At 51.5% G+C, this 25,891-nt stretch overlaps 12 protein-coding genes across 12 annotated transcripts; 5 read left to right on the top strand and 7 right to left on the bottom strand.

Annotated features, from left to right (window-relative positions):
- Window positions 1-176: 176 nt before the first annotated feature.
- Window positions 177-2,310, bottom strand: EDD37DRAFT_103579 (major facilitator superfamily domain-containing protein). Its single transcript, XM_062809123.1, has 10 exons — window positions 1,958-2,310; window positions 1,827-1,907; window positions 1,684-1,770; window positions 1,502-1,630; window positions 1,322-1,452; window positions 1,202-1,266; window positions 1,014-1,153; window positions 863-965; window positions 525-812; window positions 177-474 (listed from the first exon to the last, which is right to left on the bottom strand). Exons 1-10 carry the CDS (start codon window positions 2,162-2,164, stop codon window positions 290-292), a joined length of 1,416 nt encoding a protein of 471 aa, XP_062676297.1. The 5' UTR covers window positions 2,165-2,310; the 3' UTR covers window positions 177-289.
- Window positions 2,311-2,874: 564 nt separating this feature from the next.
- EDD37DRAFT_103517 (uncharacterized protein) lies at window positions 2,875-4,160 on the top strand. The gene has a single exon (XM_062809122.1). It carries the CDS (start codon window positions 3,053-3,055, stop codon window positions 4,034-4,036), a length of 984 nt encoding a protein of 327 aa, XP_062676296.1. The 5' UTR covers window positions 2,875-3,052; the 3' UTR covers window positions 4,037-4,160.
- On the bottom strand, window positions 4,161-6,081 carry EDD37DRAFT_103516 (uncharacterized protein). The gene has a single exon (XM_062809121.1). It carries the CDS (start codon window positions 5,947-5,949, stop codon window positions 4,285-4,287), a length of 1,665 nt encoding a protein of 554 aa, XP_062676295.1. The 5' UTR covers window positions 5,950-6,081; the 3' UTR covers window positions 4,161-4,284.
- Window positions 6,082-6,836: 755 nt separating this feature from the next.
- Window positions 6,837-8,379, top strand: EDD37DRAFT_586706 (ethanolaminephosphotransferase; the record flags this gene model as incomplete). The annotated part of the gene is made up of 4 exons (XM_062814464.1): window positions 6,837-7,096; window positions 7,147-7,156; window positions 7,210-7,414; window positions 7,463-8,379. Exons 1-4 carry the CDS (start codon window positions 6,957-6,959, stop codon window positions 8,377-8,379), a joined length of 1,272 nt encoding a protein of 423 aa, XP_062676294.1. The 5' UTR covers window positions 6,837-6,956.
- A 247-nt stretch (window positions 8,380-8,626) lies between these two features.
- On the top strand, window positions 8,627-9,415 carry EDD37DRAFT_605257 (uncharacterized protein; the record flags this gene model as incomplete). Its single annotated transcript, XM_062814806.1, has 1 exon — window positions 8,627-9,415. One exon carries the CDS (start codon window positions 8,627-8,629, stop codon window positions 9,413-9,415), a length of 789 nt encoding a protein of 262 aa, XP_062676293.1.
- A 684-nt stretch (window positions 9,416-10,099) lies between these two features.
- On the bottom strand, window positions 10,100-11,195 carry EDD37DRAFT_672611 (60S ribosomal protein L16; the record flags this gene model as incomplete). The annotated part of the gene is made up of 3 exons (XM_062819449.1): window positions 10,696-11,195; window positions 10,319-10,631; window positions 10,100-10,235 (listed from the first exon to the last, which is right to left on the bottom strand). Exons 1-3 carry the CDS (start codon window positions 10,853-10,855, stop codon window positions 10,100-10,102), a joined length of 609 nt encoding a protein of 202 aa, XP_062676292.1. The 5' UTR covers window positions 10,856-11,195.
- A 66-nt stretch (window positions 11,196-11,261) lies between these two features.
- Window positions 11,262-13,074, top strand: EDD37DRAFT_103015 (WD40-repeat-containing domain protein). Its single transcript, XM_062809118.1, has one exon. It carries the CDS (start codon window positions 11,309-11,311, stop codon window positions 12,908-12,910), a length of 1,602 nt encoding a protein of 533 aa, XP_062676291.1. The 5' UTR covers window positions 11,262-11,308; the 3' UTR covers window positions 12,911-13,074.
- A 649-nt stretch (window positions 13,075-13,723) lies between these two features.
- EDD37DRAFT_103041 (P-loop containing nucleoside triphosphate hydrolase protein) lies at window positions 13,724-15,669 on the top strand. The gene is made up of 4 exons (XM_062809119.1): window positions 13,724-14,108; window positions 14,183-14,740; window positions 14,952-15,447; window positions 15,507-15,669. The coding sequence occupies exons 1-4, from the start codon at window positions 14,034-14,036 to the stop codon at window positions 15,557-15,559; spliced, it is 1,182 nt and encodes a 393-aa protein (XP_062676290.1). The 5' UTR covers window positions 13,724-14,033; the 3' UTR covers window positions 15,560-15,669.
- Window positions 15,376-16,619, bottom strand: EDD37DRAFT_619434 (glycolipid 2-alpha-mannosyltransferase-domain-containing protein). The gene is made up of 2 exons (XM_062815865.1): window positions 15,507-16,619; window positions 15,376-15,447 (listed from the first exon to the last, which is right to left on the bottom strand). The coding sequence occupies exon 1, from the start codon at window positions 16,611-16,613 to the stop codon at window positions 15,867-15,869; it is 747 nt and encodes a 248-aa protein (XP_062676289.1). The 5' UTR covers window positions 16,614-16,619; the 3' UTR covers window positions 15,376-15,447; window positions 15,507-15,866.
- Window positions 16,620-17,721: 1,102 nt separating this feature from the next.
- On the bottom strand, window positions 17,722-21,538 carry EDD37DRAFT_103292 (protein HIR1). The gene is made up of 5 exons (XM_062809120.1): window positions 21,234-21,538; window positions 21,054-21,128; window positions 20,786-21,001; window positions 18,016-20,733; window positions 17,722-17,966 (listed from the first exon to the last, which is right to left on the bottom strand). Exons 1-5 carry the CDS (start codon window positions 21,268-21,270, stop codon window positions 17,869-17,871), a joined length of 3,144 nt encoding a protein of 1,047 aa, XP_062676288.1. The 5' UTR covers window positions 21,271-21,538; the 3' UTR covers window positions 17,722-17,868.
- Window positions 21,539-21,546: 8 nt separating this feature from the next.
- Window positions 21,547-23,267, bottom strand: EDD37DRAFT_619423 (uncharacterized protein). Its single transcript, XM_062815864.1, has 3 exons — window positions 22,737-23,267; window positions 22,550-22,683; window positions 21,547-22,492 (listed from the first exon to the last, which is right to left on the bottom strand). The coding sequence occupies exons 1-3, from the start codon at window positions 23,082-23,084 to the stop codon at window positions 21,706-21,708; spliced, it is 1,269 nt and encodes a 422-aa protein (XP_062676287.1). The 5' UTR covers window positions 23,085-23,267; the 3' UTR covers window positions 21,547-21,705.
- A 600-nt stretch (window positions 23,268-23,867) lies between these two features.
- Window positions 23,868-25,552, bottom strand: EDD37DRAFT_558705 (amt family ammonium transporter; the record flags this gene model as incomplete). Its single annotated transcript, XM_062813762.1, has 4 exons — window positions 23,868-23,998; window positions 24,062-25,224; window positions 25,281-25,327; window positions 25,427-25,552. The coding sequence occupies 4 exons, from the start codon at window positions 25,550-25,552 to the stop codon at window positions 23,868-23,870; spliced, it is 1,467 nt and encodes a 488-aa protein (XP_062676286.1).
- Between the last annotated feature and the right edge of the window lie 339 nt (window positions 25,553-25,891).

Raw genomic sequence — 25,891 nt, 5'->3', positions numbered from 1 at the left:
CAACACTGTTAGCAATACCACTGTTTATCAGATCAGGACCCAAATATGGGATTGTAAGAGCCATGGAGTCATGGACTTGGCCACGTGCACCGTCCGGTTCTGTTTTGCAGTCAGAGAAAGAGATAACTTGCAGATCTGGCTGGACATTGCACGACCAGACCACTAGCTCGTTTTAACAGATACCATCCTTCGACAACCATCCCTGACCTCCCTAAGACGAAATCTTTCTCGTTTGAGCACCTTCACCATCATTCCCCTTCCACGGCCAAGAAATGTCTCATAGTAATTATCAATTGTTCGTCTGCTCGTCGTAATCGATTCTCTCCAGACCCTTGTCGTCCCAGATCCTTTTGATGACGAAGGCAGTAGAACCCGCAATGAACATGAAGGCGGTCATGACGGCAAAGCCTGTGATGTATCGTGGGGCATCCTCGGCTGGCCAGATGAAAGAGCCATAAACGGAGGCCAGGTTACCTATCAAGATCAGCAACGCTTGTAATGGAGGTGCTGTTATTAAGACTTACCAAAACCATTGATAAGAGGGACCGAGACGGCCCGCCGCTCTCGACCCGGAAACATTGTGACCTCCCAACTGATCAACAAAGGCACGCAAGACTGCACACCAGCAAATCCGAAACAGATGAAAGCGTAACGGACGGGGAACGACTTGCTAGCTGCGCAGATGATGAAAGAGAGAACTGCAAGTGCGGAGCAGCCCATGACGTGGTATGCTTTCTGTCCAGTATAGTCGGCCGAAAATCCCATGACGAGGTTAATCACCAGTGTGACAGCAAATATTGGCACGGTCATGACTGTGCGAGGGTTGGCATGGTGGTCCTAACATCGAGAAATGTCGACTTACATTGTACCATTCGACCTTTGTAGCCCAATGAGCTCATGAGAGTCGGGAAGAAGTACGAGACCGTACCCGAAGCCAAGATGGTGTTTAGTGAAAGCATGAACAGCTTTGACGATCAGCATCTGCCTCTGGGAGAAATATCATCACCACTCACCCACATCTTCCAGTCTTTGAGGGACAAGGATATAGCCTTCTTGTAGGGCATTTTCGCGTCCAAATCCTCTCGAATGATTAGACGCATTGCAGCTAGTTTTCTCTCCTGCTCGGAAAGCCAGTGGGTAGTGGTTGGATAATCTTTGTACCGTCAGTAGCTGTTCTTGGTCTCTTTATACTGGCACCTACCTGGCAGGACGAAATATGCGACAATACCGACAATGACCGTTCCGAGACCTTCGATGATAAATAACCTGGTTTAAAGTAAGTGAATGACGTTGGATAGACCACTCGTAGTCGTTGTCTCACCATTTCCAGCCGCGGGTACCTCCAACACCATCCATTCCATCGATGATCCCTCCAGCGAGCAGACCACCGAAAGCACCGGCCAAGATTGTACCCGTATAGAAAACAGCTATACGTTTCGACAACTCCTTAGGCTGTGATTCATCAACACAGAAGTACGTCCAGTCATGTGTGGTCACTAACCTTATACCAACAAGAAAGCACGAGCATGACTCCTGGGAAGAAGCCCGCCTCTAGGAAGCCAAGAGCGACACGGAAAGCGATCAATGCGCCGAGGCTGTTAACGCCCTTGACAGCAACCGAGACAGCTCCCTAACACGAGTCAGACTCAAGTCAGAGCAGTACCTCGATATCAAAGTGCTAACCCAGACGATCATGATGGACGGCAAGAAAAGACTTGGCTTAGTCCTCGCCAGCAGCATAACTGCAGGAGGTTCGAACACCAAGTACGCCTACTCGAGAGTTCAGCAGATCAACGTTTCTCAGCGATCCATTCTGGTTGACTCACGACGAAGAAGATGGACAACACCAAAGAATAGCCGGAAGAGGACAAGTTGAGGTCCGTCTGCATGCCTCCGACTTTGGCATTCTGCACCAAGATCAGCCACGATCTGCATCGCACTACAGTAATCAACATACACCAATGTTGGTCCGGTCGAGGTAGTTGAAGATGTACATGACCCACAAAACCGGGAGTAGATGCAAGTCGATCTTCCTGACTAGCTTCCTCTCTTCTGCTGTGCCTTCGACGTACTCGGTAGCAGCCGCTTCAATGACCTTGGGACTGTCATGGAGAGGGTGCTCATGGTGGCTATGCTGGAAGTCTTCTTTACCGTGAATAGACATGATCGTTTGCGCGTGTGACTGGGCGGTAATGTTTAGCGAGTCTCAATGAGGACCGAGCCAAAGAAGAAAGATGAGGTTGAGATGGATACCGAGTCGAGACGAAAGCGAAGTCTTTGTAGGCCACCCCATGGGGACTCCAGGTGGCGTTCTAAGCGACTGATAACGGTTCATTACTGGGCTGAAAAGACCATCATCAGGAAACCGGCGCATTTACAGGCGACCATCGGGTAACAACGGTCACATATTTCGTCTTGTGATCCGATTCTTCGGAGACCAGTCTTCGTGCTGTATGCTAAAGTACCGAAAAGAACCGGAAATAGCCAACGCGTAAGTGGATGTCATGAACGGTTGCAACCATGCAGACTACGGCGCTGTACATTGGGATGGTCAATGGGATCGATTGACCAAGTAGATCTCCTTTGAAGTCAAGAAGGTGTATGCATCTACGAGTTGCTGTGGCCCGCAGAACGTTCTGCAAGCCGGTCCAAATGGTCCGCCAGAAATTCACGTCTGGCATGTAAGCTCCGTCGCAGCGCCTTTCTCCGCCTTCCCTGTTTTTCGGCCATTTCCTCTTCGAGCAGAAATAACAGTCCATCTACGAGTGGCTGGAAACCCTGACCTTCCCTCATGCACGTCGCCCGCCAACACGAGGTGGATGATAAGAAGCCGTGTGAACCAAGACAAATGGTCACTTGATCCAGGCTCTTGCTCGCCATGCTTGGTAGGGCCGTATGCCGTGGGGCCATACCCCGATAGGTAATTACCTGCCAGGAAATGCTGGCTGTGAATCCATACAAGGTATAAACACTAGTATCTGCACTGACAACTGCAATTAAATCGACTTCGCAAGCAAGATTGGGTCGGGCCTAGACGGTAAGGATCATCACGATGGGCTCCTACACTCCCATTCACGACCAAGAGATACACACAATTCACATCCCCGAAGATGTACGAAAGTCAGGCAAACCGACCCTCGAGTTGATCGGCGAGGCCGCCGCCTTTTTACACAAAGATGGCATCATCGTGCTCGACAATGCCATTGACAAAGAACACGTCGATACCCTGAATGCCCAGCTCTCTGCCGAGGCACTTGAGGTCGCCAACGACCCCGACCATCACTTCAACTTTGGCAAGCACACGCGCAACATGGACCAGGCTCCTCCGCCCACCAGGGAGCTCATGTTCAAAGACATATGGTGCAACCCATCTGCTGCGGCCGTTCTAGCTGCCGTCCTCGGACCTCGCCCCGTGATTCACTACGCCAACGGCAACACCGCGCTCAAGGCCCCTCCCCACGGTCGCCAGCCTGTACATTCGGACTGCGAATTCGCGCACCCGGCATATTTCCCGTTCGCGTATGTGGTCAACATCAGCCTCGTGGACGTGACGCCCCAGAACGGCGGGACAGAAGTGTGGATAGGCTCGCACCACGTTAGCGTGCAGGAGGCGCACAACCCGACTGCTGACACCGAGCAACTCCTCACGATCAAGCAGGACCTCGTCGAGCAGCGGCGCAAGCACTCACCGCCCGTTCAGGCCTCCACGAAACGTGGCAGCTTGGTCATTCGAGACTTGAGGCTGTGGCATGCGGGAATGCCGAATCTGACGGACGAGCCACGCGTGATGTTGGCTTTCGTAGCGTCGCCGGCGTGGTGGCAGGGCCGAAGCCAGATTTTGCTCCCTAAGGACGTTAAGGACTTGGTGGAAGAGTGGTCCGACGAGCTGGGCTATGATGCTGTCTACGTTGATGGCGTCGTGGACCATAAGAAGCTCAGGAGTGCGGGCGTGGACTTCGGCTCCAAGAGTAAAGTCATGGAGAAGTACGAGGACGAGTTGAGTCGGTGGCCAGACTACACTCCCCGCTGGTATTGATGGCATCTGGGGTTGAAAAGCACGTTGAATCCATCGATTGAAATGTTCGTTGTAAATGATGGTGAGGTGAACGACATTGTCTGACACTGAATCAGCAGCATCCGCATTCTTATCGTGTCCAAATTGAATAAATATGTACAATGGACGCTCGAAATGCAACGTAGCTCGTTCCTCGATGAAGGCCCCAGCCCTCTATCAGCCCTAACGCACCTCACCGCCCTTTGTGCCTCGCTGTCGTCCTTACCTGCTCAAAATCTGTCAAAGCCATAGTGAGGCTGTTTCCTGCTCTTTGTCGTTGGACAAACGAACTTCCTGTCCAACAATGCCTTCCTCGCAACCAACAAGGACACCGGCCCACGGAACAGACAGTGGCTGCCGTTGGAGGCTTTGGCGCAAGCCCAATGAGTCTGGCTGATGGTTTCCTGGGTCACAAGGCTGTCCCAGTAGCAATCTGTCGCATCGTCGGCGACCCTGACAGCCTCACGCAGCTGGACGCGCTGGCGCTGGCGCCAAACCTTGTAGTCGTACGCTTCATCTTTTGGCGCCGGCCACGAATAAAGCGGCATGAATGCGTTGCAATCTGCTTGGTTTTCCAGCATCAACTGCCACGCGAGGTCGGGGATGCGTTCGAAGGCCGCGTTATCCTCCCCATTCGATCCGCGTCCATGTCTCGGCCAGAATTTACTTCGATATGTTGCCAGCAAGTTGACTACGTCTTCCAATTTGTTGATGCGCCAGGGGTTCCAAAGCCGTATCCAATGCAGACGGGCGTAGAGACAGTGTGCAAGATGTGCCGTTAGCTCAGTATGCGTAGAGCCAGGCGAGTGTCGGTGGAGTCGGTGGTATTGCCACGGGAGAGGAGAGTGATAGTTCCAGTAAGAGGCGCATCCAGCGCAGTGCAAAACGCTAACTCTCTTGTCGGTGTGGGTAACGGTGCCATCTCTATGCCGAACGAGTTGCCGTTCAATGGCCGGAAGTTGTATGGAACATGCATGTTGAAGGTAGAACGTCTCTGGAGGCTCCAACTCGTACTCCAGCAAGTGTAAGAGTGGTTGCTGACGACGCATTTGGATGGATGGTCTGGACGAATGCTGGAAGCTCCGCCGCCTCTCATCGAGACAAAGTCCGGTGCGCTCCAAGCTGCCGATACCCTCTCCATATATGCCTCTCATCGTGAAGCGTGGGTTTGCTTGTTTCAAGGGGCTTCCTATGCTTGAGTTGTGATATCGTTGTCGTGCTACATGCAATGCTGCCTTGTAGTCCAACGCTGGCCCCACCGAGGAAGGGGTGCCCCAGAAGTTCGTTTGCGGGACAGTGTAGATGTGAGGAATTTGTTGTAGATCGGTGTCAGTGAGACCCATGACTTCCTTCGCATACGTGGGTGGAAGGGCAAGAAGGTCGCGCTCTTGCGAAAGACATCGAAAGCAGCACCGCTTGAGTCGTAACAGTTGCAGGATTTCGCCGTGCTCACCACAAAATTCGCATGTCGTTCCGAAGATGACATCGACAGTTTCTGGTACGGTCCACAGCTCACCAGCCGAAGTGGCAAGCATAGCCTGAATTGCGTGAGGAGCATACTTGATAACCGTGCTGCATGGAGGCCACTGCTCGATCAAGGCTTTGGCATGGGAATTGACTGCTCGTAGGCGGAAGAGATCAGTAATGAGCATCGTTGCGAAGAGGCTGTACTGCAGCTCAGTTGAGAGTTTGTCCAGGTATCCAAGGCTAATAAGAGGAGTCTTTGGGGGAGGACATGGCTTTGGCAGACAAAGACGGACTCGTTGTCCGAGCTCTTCAACATTGATGAGAACGTTATTGTAGTCAGGCTTCTTGGTCATGAAGCCAAGCTCCGATGGCTGCATGTCTCCAAGTCTGAGTCGTTTGTAAGCAGCGTGGTAACTAGCGTCAGGCATCGTGTCGTGAGAAATTGGTTGATCGAAGGAATCGAGGGAACAGATCGAGATAGAACAATTGATTGGCAGCACAGCAGATTTTGAGAGATCCGAGCAGTTCGATGAAAGTGGAAGGATAGATCGGAAGAAGACTTGATATCAAACCCCTTGTTTTTGGAGGCACAGGGAACCGTCAGAGGAGAACCTACAATTTTTCGTGGTAGAACCATGGTTCCGAGACCGAACCACAATAGGATTTCCTCAACAATAGGCTGCACCCAGTATATCAATATAAGCCAGATGTGGTCCCTCGATAATGATTGACGGAATTTGGAACTTGTTGAATAGGAACAATGCACAATGAGACCTTGTGCCAGACCTGATTCAAAGCAAAACTGTCGTCAATAGGAGAAGCACAAATGACTTCCCATGCCCATAGCTTGTCACTCGAGATGAGACGATATATGCTGCAATTTGGTCGCATATGCATAGCGAAGTTCGGCTTGATCACAGCAACCGTGGCTAGCAGCCACATATTATTCTTCAAGATGCCCTAAGGGGGCACCTGCAGAAACTGTTTAATTGCAATATCGTCATTCTCGGGAAGTCCTTCGAAGGACTGAACAGCCGAGATGGTAGCAAGTAGGGCAAATGAAGGCCAATGCAACATGCGAAGGTCGACCATGGCTAGCATAGCCAGGTGTTTGAGAAATCAGGATATCATCGTTCGCTCAAACAGAAGCTGCAAGATACAGTAGAAATGAAAGCATGAGAAGCGTCGCTGAATGAAATGTCTATCATATGCTGCACGTGCTTAGGTTTCATGTATGACGTTGCGGATGCAGCTTGCAAGGAAAAAGGACTGGAAAACAACATTTCTCTGGCCCTCGTTACACCAAGATTCCTCTACGCAATCTTCATCTCCACGCGCTTTTCTGCATGATTTGATTCCCTTCTTCCTTTTCTCACAGGCAATCTCAACCTTCACGGTCAATCGACACGTCCTTGTCTATTCAAAAGCCTACAAGATGGTCTACATACGGCAGCGCAACCTCGCAAAGCTGCACGAATACAAATATGCTGGAGTGGACAAATCCTTGGTCTCCAAGTACATCATGAAACCTTTCTACACCCATTTCGTGATCAAATGCTTTCCAATGTCTATGGCGTAAGTACCCCTTCACCTCTTGCTTCAACGACATGTTAACGTCTTTGCAGGCCGAATGCGGTATGTAGCCTGCCAGCCGATGCGCAACTCCAGGACACTAATTGTCCCACCAGATAACCCTCTCGGGCTTCAGCTTCGTCGTCATCAATCTCCTGACCATGCTTTGGTACAATCCCACTCTCGATACCGATTGTCCCCCATGGGTCTATTTGACCTGGGCCATTGGCCTCTTCCTTTACCAGACCTTTGACGCAGTCGATGGATCACAAGCCCGCAGAACACATCAGAGTGGTCCTTTGGGAGAACTCTTCGACCATGGTTAGTCTGCTCAACTGAAACGTATCGCAGCTTTGAGCTAACAGTGAGAAGGTGTCGACGCATGCAATACAAGTCTCGAAGTCCTTATCTTCGCAGCCGCCATGAACCTTGGTCAATCGTGGAAAACCGTCCTCACTCTCTTTGGCGCCGTCCTTACCTTCTATGTCCAGACCTGGGATGAGTATCACACACATACACTGACGCTGGGCATCGTGTCAGGTCCCGTGGAAGGCATTCTCACGTTGGTCGCGGTCTACTTCTTCACATTTCTCAAAGGAGGTGCCAGCTACTGGCAACAGCCCATGCTTCCAACCCTTGGGCTGCCCAAGACTGACCTCATCCCCACCGCTCTGTATCAGCTCGCGTGGAATGAGTGGTACATGGTGTATGGTGGCTTGGTCTTGGTCTTCAACACTGTCTCGAGCGCGATGTCAGTGATCAGGGTCCGACGAGAAAGAGGTCAAGATCCGTATAAGCCATTGCTCGGCTTGTTGCCGATAACGGTCACCTGGATTTTGATCACAGCCTACCTTTGGCTGAACCCGGTGATCTTGCATCATCATCTGCTTCCATTCGTCGTATATGCTGGCATGGTCAATGCCTACTCCGTTGGCCAGATGATTGTGGCGCATTTGGTCAAGGACAGGTTCCCGTACCAAAACGTGCTGGTGGTGCCCTTAGCCTGGGCCGTCATCGATAGCCTGGGTCCAACATTGGGACTTTGGCCCAGTGCATTGGGTAACGACACCTACCAGGTGGCTTTCATGTTCCTGTCACTCGGCCTCGCCCTCGGCGTTTATGGAAGCTTTGTCCATGATGTTATCACCACAATCTGCGACTACTTGGACATCTGGTGTCTGACGATCAAACATCCTTACGTGGAAGCCCAAGAAGTCAAACATGACACTGTCAGCCATCCGTTGGTGGAAGGCAACGGGGAGGGAGAAGTGAAGAAGTCGAAATAATCCGTTTGAAAGAGGGTGATTAATGGATCAAATCTCTCTTTTCATCGTGTCACATATCCAAGAGTGTATGTCTTGTTGTAACTGGTGTCTTCCGTTCTACGATGTCTTGACTCATTGCTCGGCGTTTGTCGCTCATTGATCATGGGGATATAATGGCTGCACCTTCTCGATGGTACATTCTACCTGCCTTTCTACCACCAACCCATCCGACAAAATCCTGATCTATCACACTAAGACCATTGCAATCATGTCACCCGACAAGCACAAGACTGATACCAAGGGAGGAGGAAAGGACCGTAAAACTGGTACGGCCCTTCACAAAATAATACCTGGGCTGCAACCTTGTGCAAAGAAGCATCTCAGATGGGGACCGCTGACCTATAAACCAGCGCCTGGTTCACCTGGCAGTACTGTCACGATTCCGGTGGCGAAGAGCAAACCAGAAGCCTCGACCCATACCTCACCGAACATGTTGCAGCTCGGCGAAGTGCAATACGTTGGGCACAGTTCAAAGTACTATGCGCCAACGACATATCCGCAGCAGATGAACCCATGGCCACCTCACTCGAGCCTCACTCATGGCCAGTGGCCAGGCCAAAGCATGCAAGGGGGTGTCATGAGGATTATGGGAGGAGACATGATGACAAGTTTCCGTGGCGTAGAGACAATGATGAGGCCCGAGGACTTTCTCAAGTTGTCCGATCAGGATCGCAGGGCCTTGGTCACCGCCGGGTACGCCCAATACAACACCAGCAACATCCCACCGCCCCCAGCGCCAATGCAGATTCCATCTCCACCACCTCCCGCAAAGTCCGCCGTCGCAAAGACCAGGGCGCCCACGAAAGCACCAAGCATCACTCCTTCCGAGTCTATCTCATCTGCTCCTGACAGAAAGGAGAGGCAAAAGAAGAAGTGCGTGCTCTGCAGGCAAGCTGAACGGATGCCGGACTTTGATGAAGCCAAGCTCTGCTCTGGTTGTTATCATTACCATGGCTATTTGATGGCGGAGAGTAAGGAGCGCAAGCGTACAAAGTGATGCAGGCGATGATACAGGAAATGCTAGACTGGGTTGCTACACAGGTGCGGGCGTGCAGGTCTAGATACTTGATTCCAGGACGATAACTACCACGACAACGTTGGGCTGGAGTTTCGTGGAGGCTGGCAACGATCTTGCTGCGGGATGTCTACAGACGTCAATTTACAGCACAATAATCAGCAGATGATAGAACACCAGACATTGCAAACCGAGAGTTTCTTTTTTTGGGCAGATTTGTATTTCTCTTTCAATGCTCATGATCCGTAGCTGAAGCACTTTCGAGCCACGCGGCTTGAAGCAGAAAGGCAAGATACCACATTGGCAATGTAATTCTTTTCACCACACTTGAGTCTTTCATGCATCATCACCTACGCCGGGTGACTTTATTTTCGCCCTAGTATGACTGACTGACTGCCCGCAAAGCAACTTTGAAAAAATGTCCAGCATATCCCCAGGCTGAGGACATGGAGGACTTGTCTTGTCGATTTTCCGATTTGACCACACCAAGACATAGCACCCGTCATCGGCTCATCTACCACTACCAAACTTCCAGATCGATGTTGTCGGATTGTTGGGAATACCCCTTGCGAAACCACCGATGCACACATGATTCGACATGGCAGATTATTCGAATGATGATCGTCGTCATTCCCGCAAAGGAACATATCCCGTGACTGTATTGATCTAGTAGCCGAGAGCGGCCAACTTCTCCTTGGTCTTCGAGTCGCTCGACGACTTGGTCGCTTCGGCGTTTTGTCTTCTGGCGATCTTCTTGCGCTCGTAGTATGCGGCACCCTTGACTTTTCTCCTCTCCTCGAGTCTATACCACACGTTAGCACACCGTACCTATACGCAGTCGCCGGCACAACCATCGGCGCCGGCTTGGAAAGGAATGCAGCGTACCTAGCAACAACGTCCTGGTATTTCCAGCCCACCTCGTGAGCCAATCGGCCAACTGTGCAATACTTGCGGCCAGGCTTTAATCTGAGGATCCGCAGAGCTTGGGGCACAACCATGCGCTGCTTCTTGTCGTATGGGGGAGGGACACCCTCGAAGACCTTCAGTCTTTCCAGAGCGGCGGCACCTCGTGCGGTCTTGTGTGGCATCATGCCGCGGACGGTCTTGTAGAAAATGCGGGCTGGTGCGCGGAAGTGGAATGGACCGCCTCGGGTTGGGTTGAATCGAGTGATCTTTCGGAGGTAGGCATGGTACTTCACTGTGAGAGCAATTGTGTTAGTTGTTGATGGTTCTCTTTCATTCGTGACCGCGGAGGAACGTACGCTTAGCACGGAAGAATTCGCCAGAGATGTTGAGAGCCTCGCATCGGACCACGACGATCTTCTGGCCGTTCAAGAGCTGCTTTGCGACTGTGCTGGCGAGACGACCGAGCAAGTGTCCCTTGCCGTCGATGACAACCTGATCAAAGCCCGTGTCAGCCATTGTGCGGTCCTTTCCAAACCACCATTGCGCATCCTGCTTCGCATAACCTTGGGAGTCCTTGGGCGGCACTTACGACAGGCTCGAATGTCGACATCTTGCCCCCAGATCAGCTGCAAAGAGTCGATGGGGATTGAAATCGCAGAAATTGGCGAGAGTTGTTGGTTTTTTTGTCGTTGGTCAAACAACAAGTTTCTCAATAATCGAGTTCGACGTTCTAAAGTGCATCGGCAGGTGCGGTCCAGCGATTGTGTGCCATGCCAAGGCCGAAGCGGAATCTCGATTTTGGCTTTTGTGAATCCTTGGCAAAATCACGTGGAAGAAGACCACTGCCCGGTTGAACCTCGGCTCAATCATCTGTTCAACAAAAAAGATTTCATTCCAACTTTCGTATCACATTATTATTGGCGGTAGGAAGCTTTGGACTATGATACACATGCGCATGAGGCTCTGACGATGCTTACCGAGTCCTTCATTGCAGCCACCCTCACTGCAAATAAGGCTGTTGCACATGCCAGCGCTTCACTCAAGGATGTAGGCATTTTCCTCCATGAATTCCAGCCTCAAAGTACATTCCGTCATGGTTACAAGAAGAGTTCCAGCCGACCGGGCTGTGTAGCCACCACTGACTCTCACATCTTTGCTGCCCAAGCAGACAAGGCCGTCGTCAATGTCTACAGCCGAGAACGTGGAAATCAAGAGGCGACTGTGCCCTTCCCAGAGAGAATCCACAGTCTTGCATTTGCTCAGGACGCCGCGATACTTGTGCTTGGGACCGAGGGGGGAAAGCTCATTCTTTGGGAGGTGGCCACCGGTAGATTGACCACGTCGGCTGCCGCACACCTTCAGTCGGTGTCTTGTTTATGCATCACTCCTAAGAACGAATACATCATCTCAGGCTCTGCTGACTCAAGTCTCCATGTGTGGTCCTTGCTGAAACTTGTGTCCCTCCTGCAACCAACCGATAACTTCCAAACCCAAGAACCATCCAGGTCGCCCATACATACCTTCTCCGGCCACAGGTCGGCTGTCAGTGCAGTAGATTGCGGTCATTCTAAGGTCAACACGAATTTTGCCGTGTCAGCCTCCGACGATGCAACTTGCCACCTCTGGCATATACAATCTGGCCAGATCCTGCGTACCTTGTTACTGCCTTCTGCCGCAGTTTCCATCACTCTAGATCCGGCGGATCGGGCTATTTACTTTGGCTGTAATGATGGCCGAATCCAATCTTTCGATATCTTTGGGCAAGCACAAGAAGAGAAGACATCATTATCCGGCTCTGCAGGGGCGCCCGCCATAGAGCTAAGAGACGGCGATAGCTGGGTTGCCCCAGCCGCCGACATAGGAGCAGCCCGAAGTCTGACTTTGTCTTATGACGGGAGCACACTTCTCTCTGGACACCAAAATGGAGCCGTTGTCCGTTGGGATGTGGCAAAACACCGCATCACAAACGAGATCACAAACCTAGGTCAACCTGTCACACATATTGAGATGTTTGAGCCAGAAGGATTTCCCAACCGATGCAAGCCACGATCCACAGTCGTCAACGTCGTCAAACCGAATTTGGAGCTCACCTCTTCCATTGACCACGGCACGTGCGGCGTTCCTGCGAAGTACAATCTTCATATCAGACAGTCTGCCCAGAGACCAGGGGTTGAAATGGATCCTTTCGAGCAGGCTATTTCAGGATCTGGGTTTCCTCAAGCCATGTTGGACGAAGCTTTGCGATCCATCACGGTTGGGGAGCAGGGCAATCTCGCTCCTAGCGTAAATGGCGGCAATAACGCGAAGGCGGACGGGCTAGAGGACGAAGTCGCTCGGCTGAAGCAGCAGATTGTGGTTCTGCAGAATGTCGAGCAGAAACACAGGCAACAGAAATTGGCAAAGATGAAAGTTCTGGATGGAATAGATCTGGAAAAGAGAAAAGCATATTTTGAGGCCAAGAAGAAAGGCGAAGACGGCGATGTAGCCATGAAGGCATTCGAGGAGAAGAAGGCTCTAGTCGAACTCGGGAGTGATGAGGATGACTCTGATGATCATATGGACGTTGGTTGAGCCGCTGTGGAGGTATTCTCTGCACATTGGGAATGAACTACTGCTTGCTCCGGCCAAACTTCGTATCTGAAGCCTTATTGTCTTCACGATTGCCCAACACAGAACTGTTCGTCACGCGGGGCGCAAGGCCACAGTAAGCACAGCGACGAGACATCTGCCCATTGGCTGCTGCTGGGGGTTGCTCTCAGCATCTAACGTCCGAGGATGGCGCAAAGACATACTTGAAGTGCACCCAACAAAGTCAGATTACTGGCTTACCTTCACGATGACGGAGCAGTTACCCACAGACAAACTAGGAGAGGACGACAAGCTGGCCTTGGATTGCACATGACGTCCCAGGGTAGGATGCATCCGAATCTAATTGCAGGAGTGCTCCAGGGGAGGATGCTCCCCAGCATTTGGGCTTGTAAAGGAAGCCGAGGTTGGATCCAGTCTACGACTGCTGGATGCTATCAGACGCAAGCTCAACACATCGAGCCTAGCATGCAGAGCTTACCATCTCGCCCTCATGAGCGCGTGCAGATTTGCACCACGGCTGAGGTCGACAGGACAGACTTGCAGCAGACGGTGAGGTATCGATCAGTAACATCCGCGGTGTCCACACCTTCGACGAAGGACCGATTGTGTGACTTTGCTGAACGGCGTCAACAGGTCTGTAGGAATTCTGTAGCCTTTTGATGTCATTTTCAAGAATGGTACAACATTGTATACAGAATTAGAGCAGTAGCTCTGAGGTGTTTTCATGATGAGACTGTAGGTGGAAAAGCGTAGACTGGGCCGAGAAATCCATCTTGTCTTGGCGTGAATTGTCTCCGCGTGAAAAAAAGTTCTTGGTTGCAGTCGTCAAAAGACCTCTGCACATACTGTACCTGTCATTGCTCACACGTCGAATATTGCTTCAGTCGCAAGAATCTCGAGCGCATCCTGCTCGAGTCTGCGCTGATAATCAATTTGCATCACGGTGTCCTCTAGATCCTTCACGACGCTCTTCACTTCTCCACTCCGCATTTCGATCCTTGCAGCCGGACCTGCACTTGAGCCTTGCTCGAAGCCAGTCTTCTCGAAAACCACCGCGGTCCTTTTTACCCATACTTCACAGAAGCGCGGCTACGCTAAGAGAAAGATGCCTCCTAAGAAAGCGGTCAAGGAAGAAAAGATTTTACTGGGCAGACCAGGCAACAGTCTGAAGAGTGGTATCGTATGTAGGAAACGCCCGCAGCCTCATTGACACCCGCCAAAGAAGATGGGGACTGACAAAATTGCTTGCTCTAGGTTGGCCTGGCTAATGTCGGCAAATCTACACTGTTCCAAGCCATCACAAAATGCTCGCTGGGCAACCCTGCAAACTTTCCTTATGCGACCATAGATCCTGAAGAGGCCCGGGTTATTGTCCCCGACGCTCGGTACGATTGGCTATGCGACCACTACAAGCCCAAATCACAAGTCCCTGCCAATTTGACAGTATATGATATCGCTGGCTTGACTCGAGGCTCTTCGACAGGTGCCGGTCTTGGAAACGCATTCTTGTCTCATATTAGGGCGGTTGATGCCATCTTCCAAGTCGTGCGATGTTTCGATGATGCCGAGATCATCCACGTTGAGGGAGATGTCAACCCAACTCGAGATTTGGACATCATCTCTGAAGAGCTGAGGTTGAAGGACATTGAGTTCGTCGAGAAAGCCAAAGAGAATCTGTCGAAACAGACGAGGAGAGGTGGACAAAGTCTGGAGATGAAGAAGTTGAAAGAAGAAGAGGCCACTGTTGACAAAATCCTGCAATGGCTGCAAGACGGCAAGGACGTCAGGAAGGGTGACTGGAGTCCAAAAGAGGTGAGTTCGTGCCGTGTCCAGCGCGCCTTATTCCCTACTATGATGAACAAGAGCAAAAGCTCTATAATCCCAGCTCTCCGACAGCAGTCTCGCATAATCTCACGTTAGAGGCTGTTATGAGAGAAGAAATTCCAACCCTGACACTATACATTCATCACCCACTCTCTACACCGCACAAATCTTGAATGTCTGCTGACAATATGGCAAAAAGGTCGAAGTCATCAATCCCCTGTTCCTGCTCTCCGCCAAACCAGTGGTGTACCTCGTCAACCTTTCGGAAAAGGACTACATCCGACAAAAGAACAAATACTTGCCTAAAGTCATGGAGTGGCTCAAGGCCAACGCTGCGGGCGATCCGATCCTGCCCATTTCTGTGTCATTCGAGGAACGTCTTGCCGCCATGTCCGATGAAGAGGCGGCCGAGGAATGCAAGAACTTGAACACCAAGACAGCCCTTCCCAAGATCGTCGTCACAATGCGTCAAGCACTGAATCTTGCCAGCTTTTTCACAACAGGTACAGATGAAGTTCGGCAATGGACGATACGGAAAGGAATCAAGGCACCTCAGGCGGCCGGCGTCATTCACACTGACTTCGAAAAGACTTTTATACAGTGTATTGTCTACAACTTCGACCTGCTGAAAGAATATGGAAACGAAAACGACGTGAAATCAGCAGGCAAGGTCATGACCAAGGGCAAGGATTATGGTAAGTTATCTGTTTCTTGATTTTCTCACGTTACGAGTGCTAATTCATTTCGTGTGCAGTCGTGGAAGATGGCGATATCCTTCTCATCAAGGCTGGTGCAGCGAAGGCTTGAGCTGGTCCCACCATTCGCGATTGAGATGCTCACTGTTTGATTCCGGTGAAGTTTGAGCATTTGATCATGGTATCCTCAGAGATGTCCTGGATTCCATCAGAAGCCTTAACATCGCATCGTTGCGCTACGAACAAAGAGTCGATATCCCCCGAAAGTGCTCGTAGAAGCATGCCACCACCGTTCTTTCTATGCTCGTCTAATCTCGCGACCGTCTCGAACAATGATGCCCTTGCTTTCTTTACGCTCTGTTGATGATGCTGTCATTGCCTTCTCCACACGCACGGTCAGACCGCAGAGCACAGCCCGATCAAGTCTTCCCATCGAGCACATATCCGCCATATCCGTCACCACCAAAAGCTCGCTCAACCTTCTGATCCCACCCTTCCTTCTTCCTCAACCACTCCCCACCCAACCACAACCTAATACACGTATCCCTGGGTTTCAATTGCGGACTCTCCATCGGCACTAGCTTGTAAAAATTCTCGTCCAACCCAGTAGGCTCACACGAACACATTCTCCCCTGGCCAGGTGGCGGACAATGCCTGGCAATATCATGCTGATACCCAATATCCCTGAAGAACCACACGGCGTCCTTCGGCGCGAACAACGCCAAACTAAGCGTATGTACCGGCGCATCGCCGAACCTCGAGTAATAGAACCCGCCTGACCGATCCAACCACTGAAAGAACTTTCGATTGGGTTCCGCGCGGAAAAAGTCCAGACTCCCTATCTCGAAATTCGAAAAGAACTGGCAATTGTTGTAATCCAGGCCTGTCGCGGGATCGAGTAACCATTCCAGGTCGGCATCCGGGTGAATCAGGTCAGGGTTGGCGGCGACAAAGTCGCGTATCACTACCCAGAGGCCAGCAAAGCTACGCGCATCGTCGAGGATGTCCATGTTGAAGCCATACACCAACTCGTTCTCCGCGAGGAAGGCGAACGGGTCGTAAGGGATGTCGCAGAAAAAATGCACGTCAGGCTCAACGCGCCAGTAGTATTGATAATCTGCTAGTGCTGGGTGGTTGTAGAAGAAGCCGCTGTTCCACCTTATCATCGAATGCTGGATGTCGTCAGGGAGGTGGCTCTAGGAAAGGCTAAGAGAGTAGACTCACATATGACAGTAAGTGACCTTTACCCACGCCCACAGTGCCCAAATAGTCAAGCGAGTCCATGTATCTGGTCTTATCGATCCAGTCCGGCGTCGCCCAGTGCTCGCGCGGCACGACTTCATAAAACGTCGGTGCGTCCGTTGCATTCGAGGTAGCTTCCTGCGTCAAGGGGTGGTTAGCATGGGAGGACTCCTGCACGACAACCAACTGGAGTGTACATACCTTGAAATTGTCGTTGAAGGGCGTCTCAGAGAAAAAGATCCAGGGGTAGCGGTAATTGCGATTCCAGTGGAATTCCAGCTGGCGCATGCTCTGCAATATGCCGTCCAGTTCTTCGTTGCGGACAAGGCTGATGATGGCGGCGCGTGGTCGGGATGTGTATGAGTTGGGCAGGTGAGCGTTTGGTGATGAGTGTTCCTCCAGCCAACGCACGGGGTCGTGTTTCTTCTTGCTTTGTGTCCCTCTGGAGTCTACCGGTCGCAATATCTCTTGTAGATTCATGTCCTCCCGCCATCCTGAAGGCAGGCTCGAGAGAAGATCATGTTGTCCTATGTGGTACCAGAGTTGCAATGAAAGGATGAGTGCAGAGATAACAAGCATCCATCTCCAAATGGTCGGGCCTCGAGGACGAAGTATACTGGATACTGGTAGGGTTGCGGCTCGTCCCTGTTTGGACCAGTTCCATCGTGACGGTGAAGGTTGCGTGTGGATCCAGGTAGATGTTGGTGTCTGGTTGGAGACATTAGAGATCGAGTCTGATGCCACAGCTGCCGATGATGAGGGTATACTGAGCGACTGGGAACGCGGATGAGGCGGCGTTGAGTATCGAGATGAATCCATTTTGAATATCGGGTGAATTGTTGAGAAGATCGGGCTGTGCGCTGGGCGATCAGTATGAGTGGTCATCCACCACCTCGAAGTATAGTTTTAGTAGTTTCTTCTCGAAATATTTCTTAGTGGTCACTGAAGAGAGATGCAAAGTGAAGTCGGTGCAGCACTGGAATTTCTGTTCAAGGATCCTGTCACCATAACACAGGATACATGACGGTCATGTCTGAAAGTCTCATCTATCCCATCCTATCTTCACCTGGATACGCCGCGCTGCCAGTAATACAACGAATTTTGACCCGAAGCCTGACCAACTCGCATGGGGGTATAGCACCTTTGTACGCCTTCACAATGCCTGAACACTCATTACACTCACATGGCCATCTCATCCTGATCCCCCGTTGCGGTATCAACGATATGAAGCATCTTAGCGAATGGCACTATGATTCTTTGAAGATCGCGATGTTTGCCTGTGACAAGTCAGTTGATTTCCGTAAAGATGGACGAGCAGATACGTACCGAGAAGTAGGACCACGTCCTTGAGAAGATCTTCTCGTGGCCAGCCACAGATCGTCTTGGAATCGTCTTGCCAATTTCGTCCTTCCACAACATTCATCACAGCTGCCGCACTCTCGCCATTTTGCTCTGCTTGCTCAACGATACCACCAATAAGAGTCCGCAGGAGCTCCTCGACTTTCAATCTCAGCCCTTCGGCCCCTAGCCGTTTCGCATACATGAGTAAGTATATCCGAAATTCATCCTTTGCACCCAGCATAAGCGCTGCGGCTATCCGATTTTCAAGGTGTGCTATCGAGACTCCAGATTCGAAGCTTTCGAAGCCTTCCCTTGACAATAGAACCTTGATCAACCGCTGCAGGAAGTAAGCCCGACCACGCAGCAATGTCTCTGAAGTCGTGTTTCTTTCCAGCCACGGCACGATACCGGAAGAGACATCAGCAGTCCTTTCTACGTCGTTCCTTGCTTTCGAGGACTGAACGTTGCCGACAGAAGAGTCTGTGGTATTCCAGTACTGACTGCCAACAGCCCACCAGACTTCTGACAAGCGCTGCCAGCAAAACATTTGAGGGGAATACGCATATCCATCTCCGTTGGACAGACTGACAATGATTCGTCCTTCAGAGTTCAGACGAGCTTGTGTGATTGCCGGCGCACCTGTAGGATGGGCTGCAAGAGAGTGAATTGCCGCGTCCAGAACAGGTGCCAACGATACTGGAGGGTGAGGCGATGACATTGTCTTGACGTTCCACACATAACACATTCCGACCGCCGTGGTGCAAAGCAGCCAGGACTCGTATGACGCCAGGATGACAGGCTGAGCTTCCATGACCAAGGCACTGTTTAGTCGTCGACCGTGCGGTGTCCACAAGTATATGGAGCCCGTCTCATCGGCCGCAGCCCAGAAGCTCTGGTTCCCGGTGACGAGAAGAACCGGTCGAGGCAGGAAATCCTGCCATAGCGGCTGATCTTTCCTGGCAAGTGTGATCCGACAAGGCTCGCGATCCTGAGCTCTCGGTGTCAAAGATGGCCCTGAGGGATTGCGCGCCTCAAAGACGAATTCCGCTCTCAGCTTGCCAGCGCCATCGCTGCCGACATCGCTCGGCTTCCCGGAGGCGTCGATTCCTTGCACGATCTGTGTTCTGACCTTCGGAACCGCAAGTCGGACTTGACTGACACTCAATGCTGGATTCACAACAGCAGGTCGTATAAAGTCCGGTGTGACTTGCTGCCCACTTACAGCCGGTTGTGGTTGTGCTGGGAGCAACCCATCAGCGCCGTTAACAACGATGGGCGTAGCTCCTTTTTGACTGGCGGCAACAACTCGTTTCTCGGTAGTGCCTTCTTCTTCCCCGTCGATTTGGGCGTATTTTCGCTTATTACCAAGCAGTAAAGCTGCCAGACCACCCTTGGGGAGGCCGTCAAAGGGTTTGGATAAGTCAAGGATTGACTGAGGTGCGTCAATCGCAGCTTGAACGTTCGCAGTGGCGCTAACAAGTTTCGTTTGAGGTAATGAAGATTCAGCACCTCCAGCACCAGACATTAGCAGAGGCCTTATCCTCTTTTTACCATCCTTTGTGATTTCGACTCTATTCTTGAGCCTTTCGAGTTTGGCCTGGTCCTGATCACCTTGTGCCTTTGCTGCCGCCGTCTGTCCATTGATGGTGGTGTCGTTTCCATTGGGAAGCGTCTCGGTCGTCGTAGTACCGTTCGTAGTTGCCGCCGTGCCTGCTGCTGCCGGCTGCGTAGAGTGCAGGTCGCCCATTAATGCGCCCATTCTCCCTTCCACGCCCTTTAGCTCGCCAGCCTTGCTCATCTCTTCGAGCAACAAAGCATCCGTCGTCTCCGGGAACCCCAGTCCTTTCCTTGAAGTACCGAACTTACTAAGTGACCGATCATTCTCTTCAATAGGTCTTGGATACCCCAGCTCGCCTGGTTCGAACATTACAGTCAGAATCGTACCATCTAAGGCAGTCGCAAAAAGTGCTTGGCCATCTGGACTCCAAGTGATATCGCAAATAGGCTTGCCTGCGACGTCTTGTTGTACGACGAGTGGTCGAGGACTGCTGGTGGTCCATATGCTTAAGCACTTGTCGGCACCTCCACAAGCAATGACAGTGGTATGAGGAACAACGTGACCTTCAGGATGTGACCGATTTGAGGGTTCCGCTCCGTACAGCCTTGGTGAAAAAGCACATACTTCCACTGGCCCTTCATGACCGATCAAAGTGGTGTCACCGTCCCAGGTTCCACGATTGATGATAGCGATCGCGCTCACCGGTCCGTTCACCGCATTGGCGGCCGCAATGTGCTGACCGTCTGGCGCCCATGAACATCTTCGGAAGTATGTCGTAAGGGGAGAGTTGACAAACGGTTGCGTAATTGTGTGCTCGAGTATGAAGTTATTGACCGCATCGTGGGTCGTGTAGTTCTGGGTAGGCGATGTGAAGCGAAAGATCTTGATGCTACGGTCGTCGCTCGCAGTCGCAAAATACTTGTTCGCGGGGTCGAAGGTGATGCCTTTGACATGGCTAGCATGGTTTGGTAGTGTCTTGAGTTTCTCGAATGTAAAGCCTGACCACACCACCACTTTTGAGTCGAGTCCGACTGATACCAATATCGTACCATCATAAGACCAACCTATATCCTGGACGTCGTTGTCATGCCCAATGAGTCTGCGAAAAATGCGCCAGTTCTCTACCGGAGGGGCCTCGTTTGAACCTGTGTGACTTCTCAGCGCAACGTCCCCTGGTTTACAGCCTCTTCAACGAACCAAATGCGGCATGACTCGGCGGACTAGGATCGAGTGTATATATGCAAACAATCTTGTCATCCGCGCCAGAAGCCAGGAATTTTCCCCCAGGCGAAAAGCGAACCGTGTGGATCGTGCCAGAGTGGTAGCTCATCGACGCCAACTGCTTGGGTTTGTCATATTTTGCGTTCGCAGCGTTGTAGATCGCTTCGGTCGACCAAATCCGCACATGACCGTCTAGAGAAATCAGTACGCGATGGCACCTGGTTGCGGAGGGTTTGCGACATACCACCGGCTGCGGTGACCAGACGTTGGCCATCCGGGGAAACGTGGCAGCTGTACACTTCAAAGTCCTTCTTTTCGCCTGGTAAGTTTGTTCGTTAGTCTCGGGGACACTTCTTTGAGGGGATGCGACCAAGTTGACGCGGTTTGACACGCGTATAGGGACTGTGGTCGTTGGGGGATGTACCTCCGTGGGTGAGCCATATTGGCTTGATGATATGCATCGCAAGATTATCTTCGGGGTCGTCGGGCAGGCATTGCGTGGAGCGAGAGGTGGCTGTGGTTTGAGCGACGGGAGGAAGAAGGAAGTTATCACTCAAGTTTATGAGCAGAGGAGGAGTCAGGCATGAACGAAATGTCGAATCTTGTGGTTCGCGAAGTGAAGTCTGCGTCGCCCGCAGTCTCAAGTGGCATTTGACCCCTTCATCCCAGGTTCAACCAATAAACACTCAACTTCAACGGGGTGTTGCATGGGCGCGAGAACGGGAATTTGAAAAGCATTATTCAGAGTATGCTCATTATGATATTCTTCCTAGTAGTACTTTTTGGAGCCTATGCTAATAGTACACGCAGACGCCGTCGCTGCATCGTGAGTGAGTTGAACTTTCTGAACTCGGACTTCGAATAATGAATGCCCGTGGTGATGGATCATCGTAATCTCATCTGCGAGACTGCCTCGTCTTCTCGAATCCCTCAAGGACGGTCTCAGCAACATCTTTGGCATTTCCATGTTGAGCGGCTTCGATCACACGCTGTCCGACGTCCTTGTGAGCGTTGTTATCAGATTGAGCAGACGCCTTTGCCGCACTGCTCCTCGCCTGACTCTCATTGACCTTGCCGTAGACTGCCATTGCACTAGCAATCATACCGCCGATATCTCCAACATTGCCAGGCACTATGATTGCAGTACCCTCCTTGGCCAATCTGCCAAATGCCTCGACATACTTATCCGCGACGCTGAGGCTGATAGCGTTCTGGGCACTTGTCTCGCCTTGTTGAATCGCCTGCGCAACGGCGTCAATGCCGCGTGCAGTTGCCTGGGCTTTGACCAGGATTGCTTCGGCTTCACCGGACGCCATGTTGATTTGCTCCGCCTTCAATGCTTCAGAAGCCAGGATGACAGACTGTTTCCGACCTTCAGCTATGTTGATCGCACTTTGTCTTTGACCTTCTGACTCCAAAATCTCGGCTCGCTTCGATCGTTCCGCAGTTACTTGTCTGTGCATAGCTGCCACAACGCCCTCCGGTGCGTGAATGTCTCTGATTTCGTATCTTAGACATACAACACCCCACTCCTGCGCGGCTTCATTGATCGCCTGAGTAATGTTGTGGTTGAGATTCGCTCGCTCCTTCAGGACGTGGTCGAGTGTGAGCTGGCCAATTTCGGACCGCATGGTCGTCTGCGCCAGTTGTGAAATAGCATACTCTGCGTCTTCAACTCCATAGCTGGGGATTCTTTCTTAGCCAGTGCCCTTCTTCTCGGCTTCCCACATCACAGCTTACCTCGCCTTGTATGCATCGAAAACTCTTGTATAAAGCACACCATCCAATTCTAGTGTGACGTTGTCTGCGGTAATGGCGCTCTGGCTTGGGATTTCGATAGCCGACTCTTTCAGAGATTGAACGTAGGCGATGCGCTGTAAGCACGTTAGCAAGGGCAATCTTCAAGAAGTTCGACTGGGAGACATACATCAATGACGGGCATAAGAATTGCTAAACCGGGTTCTAGAATCCGGTTGAACTTTCCCATTCGCTCTACGATCCATGCAGTCTGTTGAGGCACGAAGCGGATGATTGTGTTCGCTGGTAGGCTCGTCTGCCTCTGGAAGTATGTGGTCGGAGAAGATGAGCCGCCGAATCCCAGTCCTGGAGGTCCAGGCAAAAGTGAAGGTGGACTGCTCGTGAATTGTCTCCGGCTCCATACTGCCATAGGCGAGCAGACGAGGGCGGTGGAGGAATGCTCGCCATGTCTCACAGCCCGCGATAGGCGAGGTGACCGTCGAGGCAGAGATCGGAGCAACGACCTTGACAATTCCATCTTGTTAGCTGCCACACCTTTCTAAAGAGGGTGAGTGAGCAGGAAGAGTGAAATAGGCGGGCAACTGATGAGGTGAGGCAATCGCCGCACGCACCGCACTTGCACTTTCTTTACGCAAGACAAGGCTGACCAATCACTTCGCTTGGAGAGGGAAACAACCTCAGTTTACTTCCGGGTGAACACCTCGACGTCTACAAGTGAGACAATTAATACAATTGTCAATTCCTAGACTTTTACATCTTGTGAGTCAGATCTACCAAATTCTCATTGGTGATCCCATCGTGCTGCTTCCTATTGTGAGATGTGTTGCATTTCCAGATTGTGTCAATCGTAGTTCTTCCTCTTGCTTCTCGTGCCTCTGCGTTAGCTCCAGACATTCGGTGGTCTACGTGATCCCTTTCAGATCCAGTGGCCAGAGCTGATTTATGACCGTTCACACCCCAAGCGCTTGAGACAGCAAATGCCGCAGGCGCTGATGAGGTATGAGTCAGTGGTGTCATTTCATAAGCTTCGTACACGAAGATCAACCATCTGCCGTCCTTGTTGGAAGCTGGATTGGGCTAGCCACGCCTTCATTGAGCACACTACGAAGGCAGCGTCCAGTTCACCTTTGTCAAGCATAAGACGTTTACAGCACTACTTGTGTTGCGAGAGTTTGCACAGAAGCTGTATGGTCTGATATATTCCTCATCGTTTAGTCTAGTCCTTACAAATCGCATGAAGCAAAGGTATCTTTTCTCCTTTCCCTAGAATGTACATATCTTACAATGCAACACATGCTGCTTACAGGGCATTGGGCTCCGCAGGCTTCTCGAAATTGGTGTCTCCATCCGAGCTGAGAGTGTCCCGATGAGTGGGAACGTGTGAATGTTCGACGGCGTGCAAGACATCTCGCGACACCTCGACATAATCATCTGTGGACTGTGTCAGTATCGAGGCTCATTCAATTTTCACGGGCTAGCTCTGGGTTAACTCACAGGCAAACTCGCCGACCTCGGTTTCATCCATACCCATCATCTCCTCTTGTTCAGAAGCTCGTAGATGAAGACCTGGAATGAAGTTGATGACAAAGAGAATGAGACAGCTCATCACAAAAGAATAGGCCATGCCGGTGACCCCATCGCAAAGCTGGTAGGCAAGCTGGATGTAGTGATGGTTGATCCAGCCTCCGGCGATTTCTGTAGCTCCATCAAGATGAGCAATGTAGTCGGCAGCAAAAAGTCCCGTCAGCAGGTCCCCGACCAATCCACCCACTCCGTGAATGGCGAAAATATCGAGGGCATCATCAATGCCGAACACGAACTTGAGTTTAGTCGCGTAGTTGCAAGCGACACCTCCGACAACACCGAAAATGACCGCAGCCCAGGCTGGAACGAAACCACTACCTGGGGTGATGGCAACCAGGCCAGCAATAACACCACTGCAGAAACCGACAGTCGACCATTTGCGCTCAAGGCGATAATCAACGAGACACCAAGTAAGTCCACCAACACTAGCAGCCAAGTTGGTGACGACGGCGGCCATAATGGCCCGGAGGTTGGCAGACAAGGCACTACCGGCGTTAAAACCGAACCACCCAACCCAGAGGAAAACTGTGCCGATGACAATTTGGGTAACGTTATGGGGACGGTAGTTCAATTCGTGGGTGCCATGACCGTGACGCTTTCCGAGCATCAAAGAGTAGGCTAAAGCAGCGGAGCCGGACGAAATGTGGACAGGAGTGCCACCGGCAAAATCGAGGCCACCCATCTTGTAGACCCAACCGGAAGAGTTCCAGGTCCAGCAAGCAATTGGATCGTAAACCACTGTGGCCCAGACAAAGGAGAAAACCATCGCGGGGAGCAGGCGGCCACGTTCGGCAGCGGCACCGACTGCTAGAGCTACCGTGATGGCGGCGAACATGCCCTGATAGACTGCGAACAACAAGTCAGGAATCTTGCTAGAGCCAACCGAAGGCGCACCGAGCACATTGCGGAAGCCAATGTTCTCCAGGTCACCAATAAATTTTCCGGCGGTATGGGAGAAGGACAGAGAGTATCCCCAAAAGAACCATTGGAACGATATCAAAGCCGTAGCTGCGATGGAGAGCCAGATGAGTGACAAGGCGGACTTGCGTCGGGCTAGGCCAGAGTAGAAGAACCTGTAATGGGACGTTAGTTGCATGTCAATTACGCGATGTGCAAAGAAGCTGCATACCCGACGCCAGGAATCATGAGCAAGACCAAAGCTGTGGAAGTGATCATCTGAGGATGTGTTGTCAGTAAGACGTGTCGGTAAAGACGAGTGTATCTTGGAAGACTCGTGCTTGAATGGCACAGTCTTTCAAGAAGAGAAGTACTTACCCAGGCGATGTCGCCCGCATTGTAGTAGATGTTCAGGTCTTCAGTAAGAGAGTCACCCCCAGTCATCGAAGTACCATTGTAAGGGTAAAGAGGTACATAAGGCAGCGAGTCTAAAGAGTCTGACATTTTGACGTCCGTTTACGACAGTGGTCCGGGTGCTGTCAGGCTGCGCTCGGGATCCGCCTATGCGGGAGTCGATCAGGGGAGAGGTCCGGGGAAGATGCGATTGAGGGTCGAACGGGATCACTTTCGCTCGAAGATTCGAGGCAGGCTATTGTCGTCTTGTTATCATGCAATGGAGGCAGATGAGAAAGAGAAGGAGGTGAAAGAGCAATGATATCGAAAACAGAACGGGCAGAAGAAACGAATATACCAAGACGAGATTCCGTATTATTGGGTTCCACTTGATGAGTTTGATCAGCCTGAAGCGTGTGCCACAGTTGTCCGACCCGAGACGGACGGCAG

The sequence above is a fragment of the Exophiala viscosa genome (assembly GCF_022695815.1).
Source record: "Exophiala viscosa unplaced genomic scaffold EDD37scaffold_1, whole genome shotgun sequence".
NCBI classification, from domain to species: domain Eukaryota; kingdom Fungi; phylum Ascomycota; class Eurotiomycetes; order Chaetothyriales; family Herpotrichiellaceae; genus Exophiala; species Exophiala viscosa.
Note: the sequence above shows the minus strand (reverse complement) of the source record. Positions and strands in the feature narration are given on the sequence as shown.

Excerpts from the sequence above, each read along its gene's own strand:
- EDD37DRAFT_103516 (XM_062809121.1), bottom strand. The coding sequence starts at position 5,949 with ATGCCTGACGCTAGTTACCACGCTGCTTACAAACGACTCAGACTTGGA.
- EDD37DRAFT_103579 (XM_062809123.1), bottom strand. The coding sequence starts at position 2,164 with ATGTCTATTCACGGTAAAGAAGACTTCCAGCATAGCCACCATGAGCAC. Across the intron at positions 1,908-1,957 it reads TCGACCGGACCAACATTGGT|AATGCCAAAGTCGGAGGCAT; the intron begins GTATGTTGATTA and ends ATCTTGGTGCAG. Across the intron at positions 1,631-1,683 it reads CGTCCATCATGATCGTCTGG|GGAGCTGTCTCGGTTGCTGT; the intron begins GTTAGCACTTTG and ends GACTCGTGTTAG.
- EDD37DRAFT_103015 (XM_062809118.1), top strand. The coding sequence starts at position 11,309 with ATGCTTACCGAGTCCTTCATTGCAGCCACCCTCACTGCAAATAAGGCT.
- EDD37DRAFT_103517 (XM_062809122.1), top strand. The coding sequence starts at position 3,053 with ATGGGCTCCTACACTCCCATTCACGACCAAGAGATACACACAATTCAC.
- EDD37DRAFT_619434 (XM_062815865.1), bottom strand. The coding sequence starts at position 16,613 with ATGATAAGGTGGAACAGCGGCTTCTTCTACAACCACCCAGCACTAGCA.
- EDD37DRAFT_103292 (XM_062809120.1), bottom strand. The coding sequence starts at position 21,270 with ATGCATATCATCAAGCCAATATGGCTCACCCACGGAG. Across the intron at positions 20,734-20,785 it reads GCCGAGTCATGCCGCATTTG|GTTCAAACGAGGCCCCTCCG; the intron begins GTTCGTTGAAGA and ends GAAGTCACACAG. Across the intron at positions 17,967-18,015 it reads GGACGTGGTCCTACTTCTCG|GCAAACATCGCGATCTTCAA; the intron begins GTACGTATCTGC and ends GACTTGTCACAG.
- EDD37DRAFT_619423 (XM_062815864.1), bottom strand. The coding sequence starts at position 23,084 with ATGGAATTGTCAAGGTCGTTGCTCCGATCTCTGCCTCGACGGTCACCT. Across the intron at positions 22,684-22,736 it reads TTCTTATGCCCGTCATTGAT|CGCATCGCCTACGTTCAATC; the intron begins GTATGTCTCCCA and ends ACGTGCTTACAG. Across the intron at positions 22,493-22,549 it reads TTCGATGCATACAAGGCGAG|CTATGGAGTTGAAGACGCAG; the intron begins GTAAGCTGTGAT and ends AAGAATCCCCAG.
- EDD37DRAFT_103041 (XM_062809119.1), top strand. The coding sequence starts at position 14,034 with ATGCCTCCTAAGAAAGCGGTCAAGGAAGAAAAGATTTTACTGGGCAGA. Across the intron at positions 14,109-14,182 it reads ACAGTCTGAAGAGTGGTATC|GTTGGCCTGGCTAATGTCGG; the intron begins GTATGTAGGAAA and ends TGCTTGCTCTAG. Across the intron at positions 14,741-14,951 it reads GTGACTGGAGTCCAAAAGAG|GTCGAAGTCATCAATCCCCT; the intron begins GTGAGTTCGTGC and ends TATGGCAAAAAG.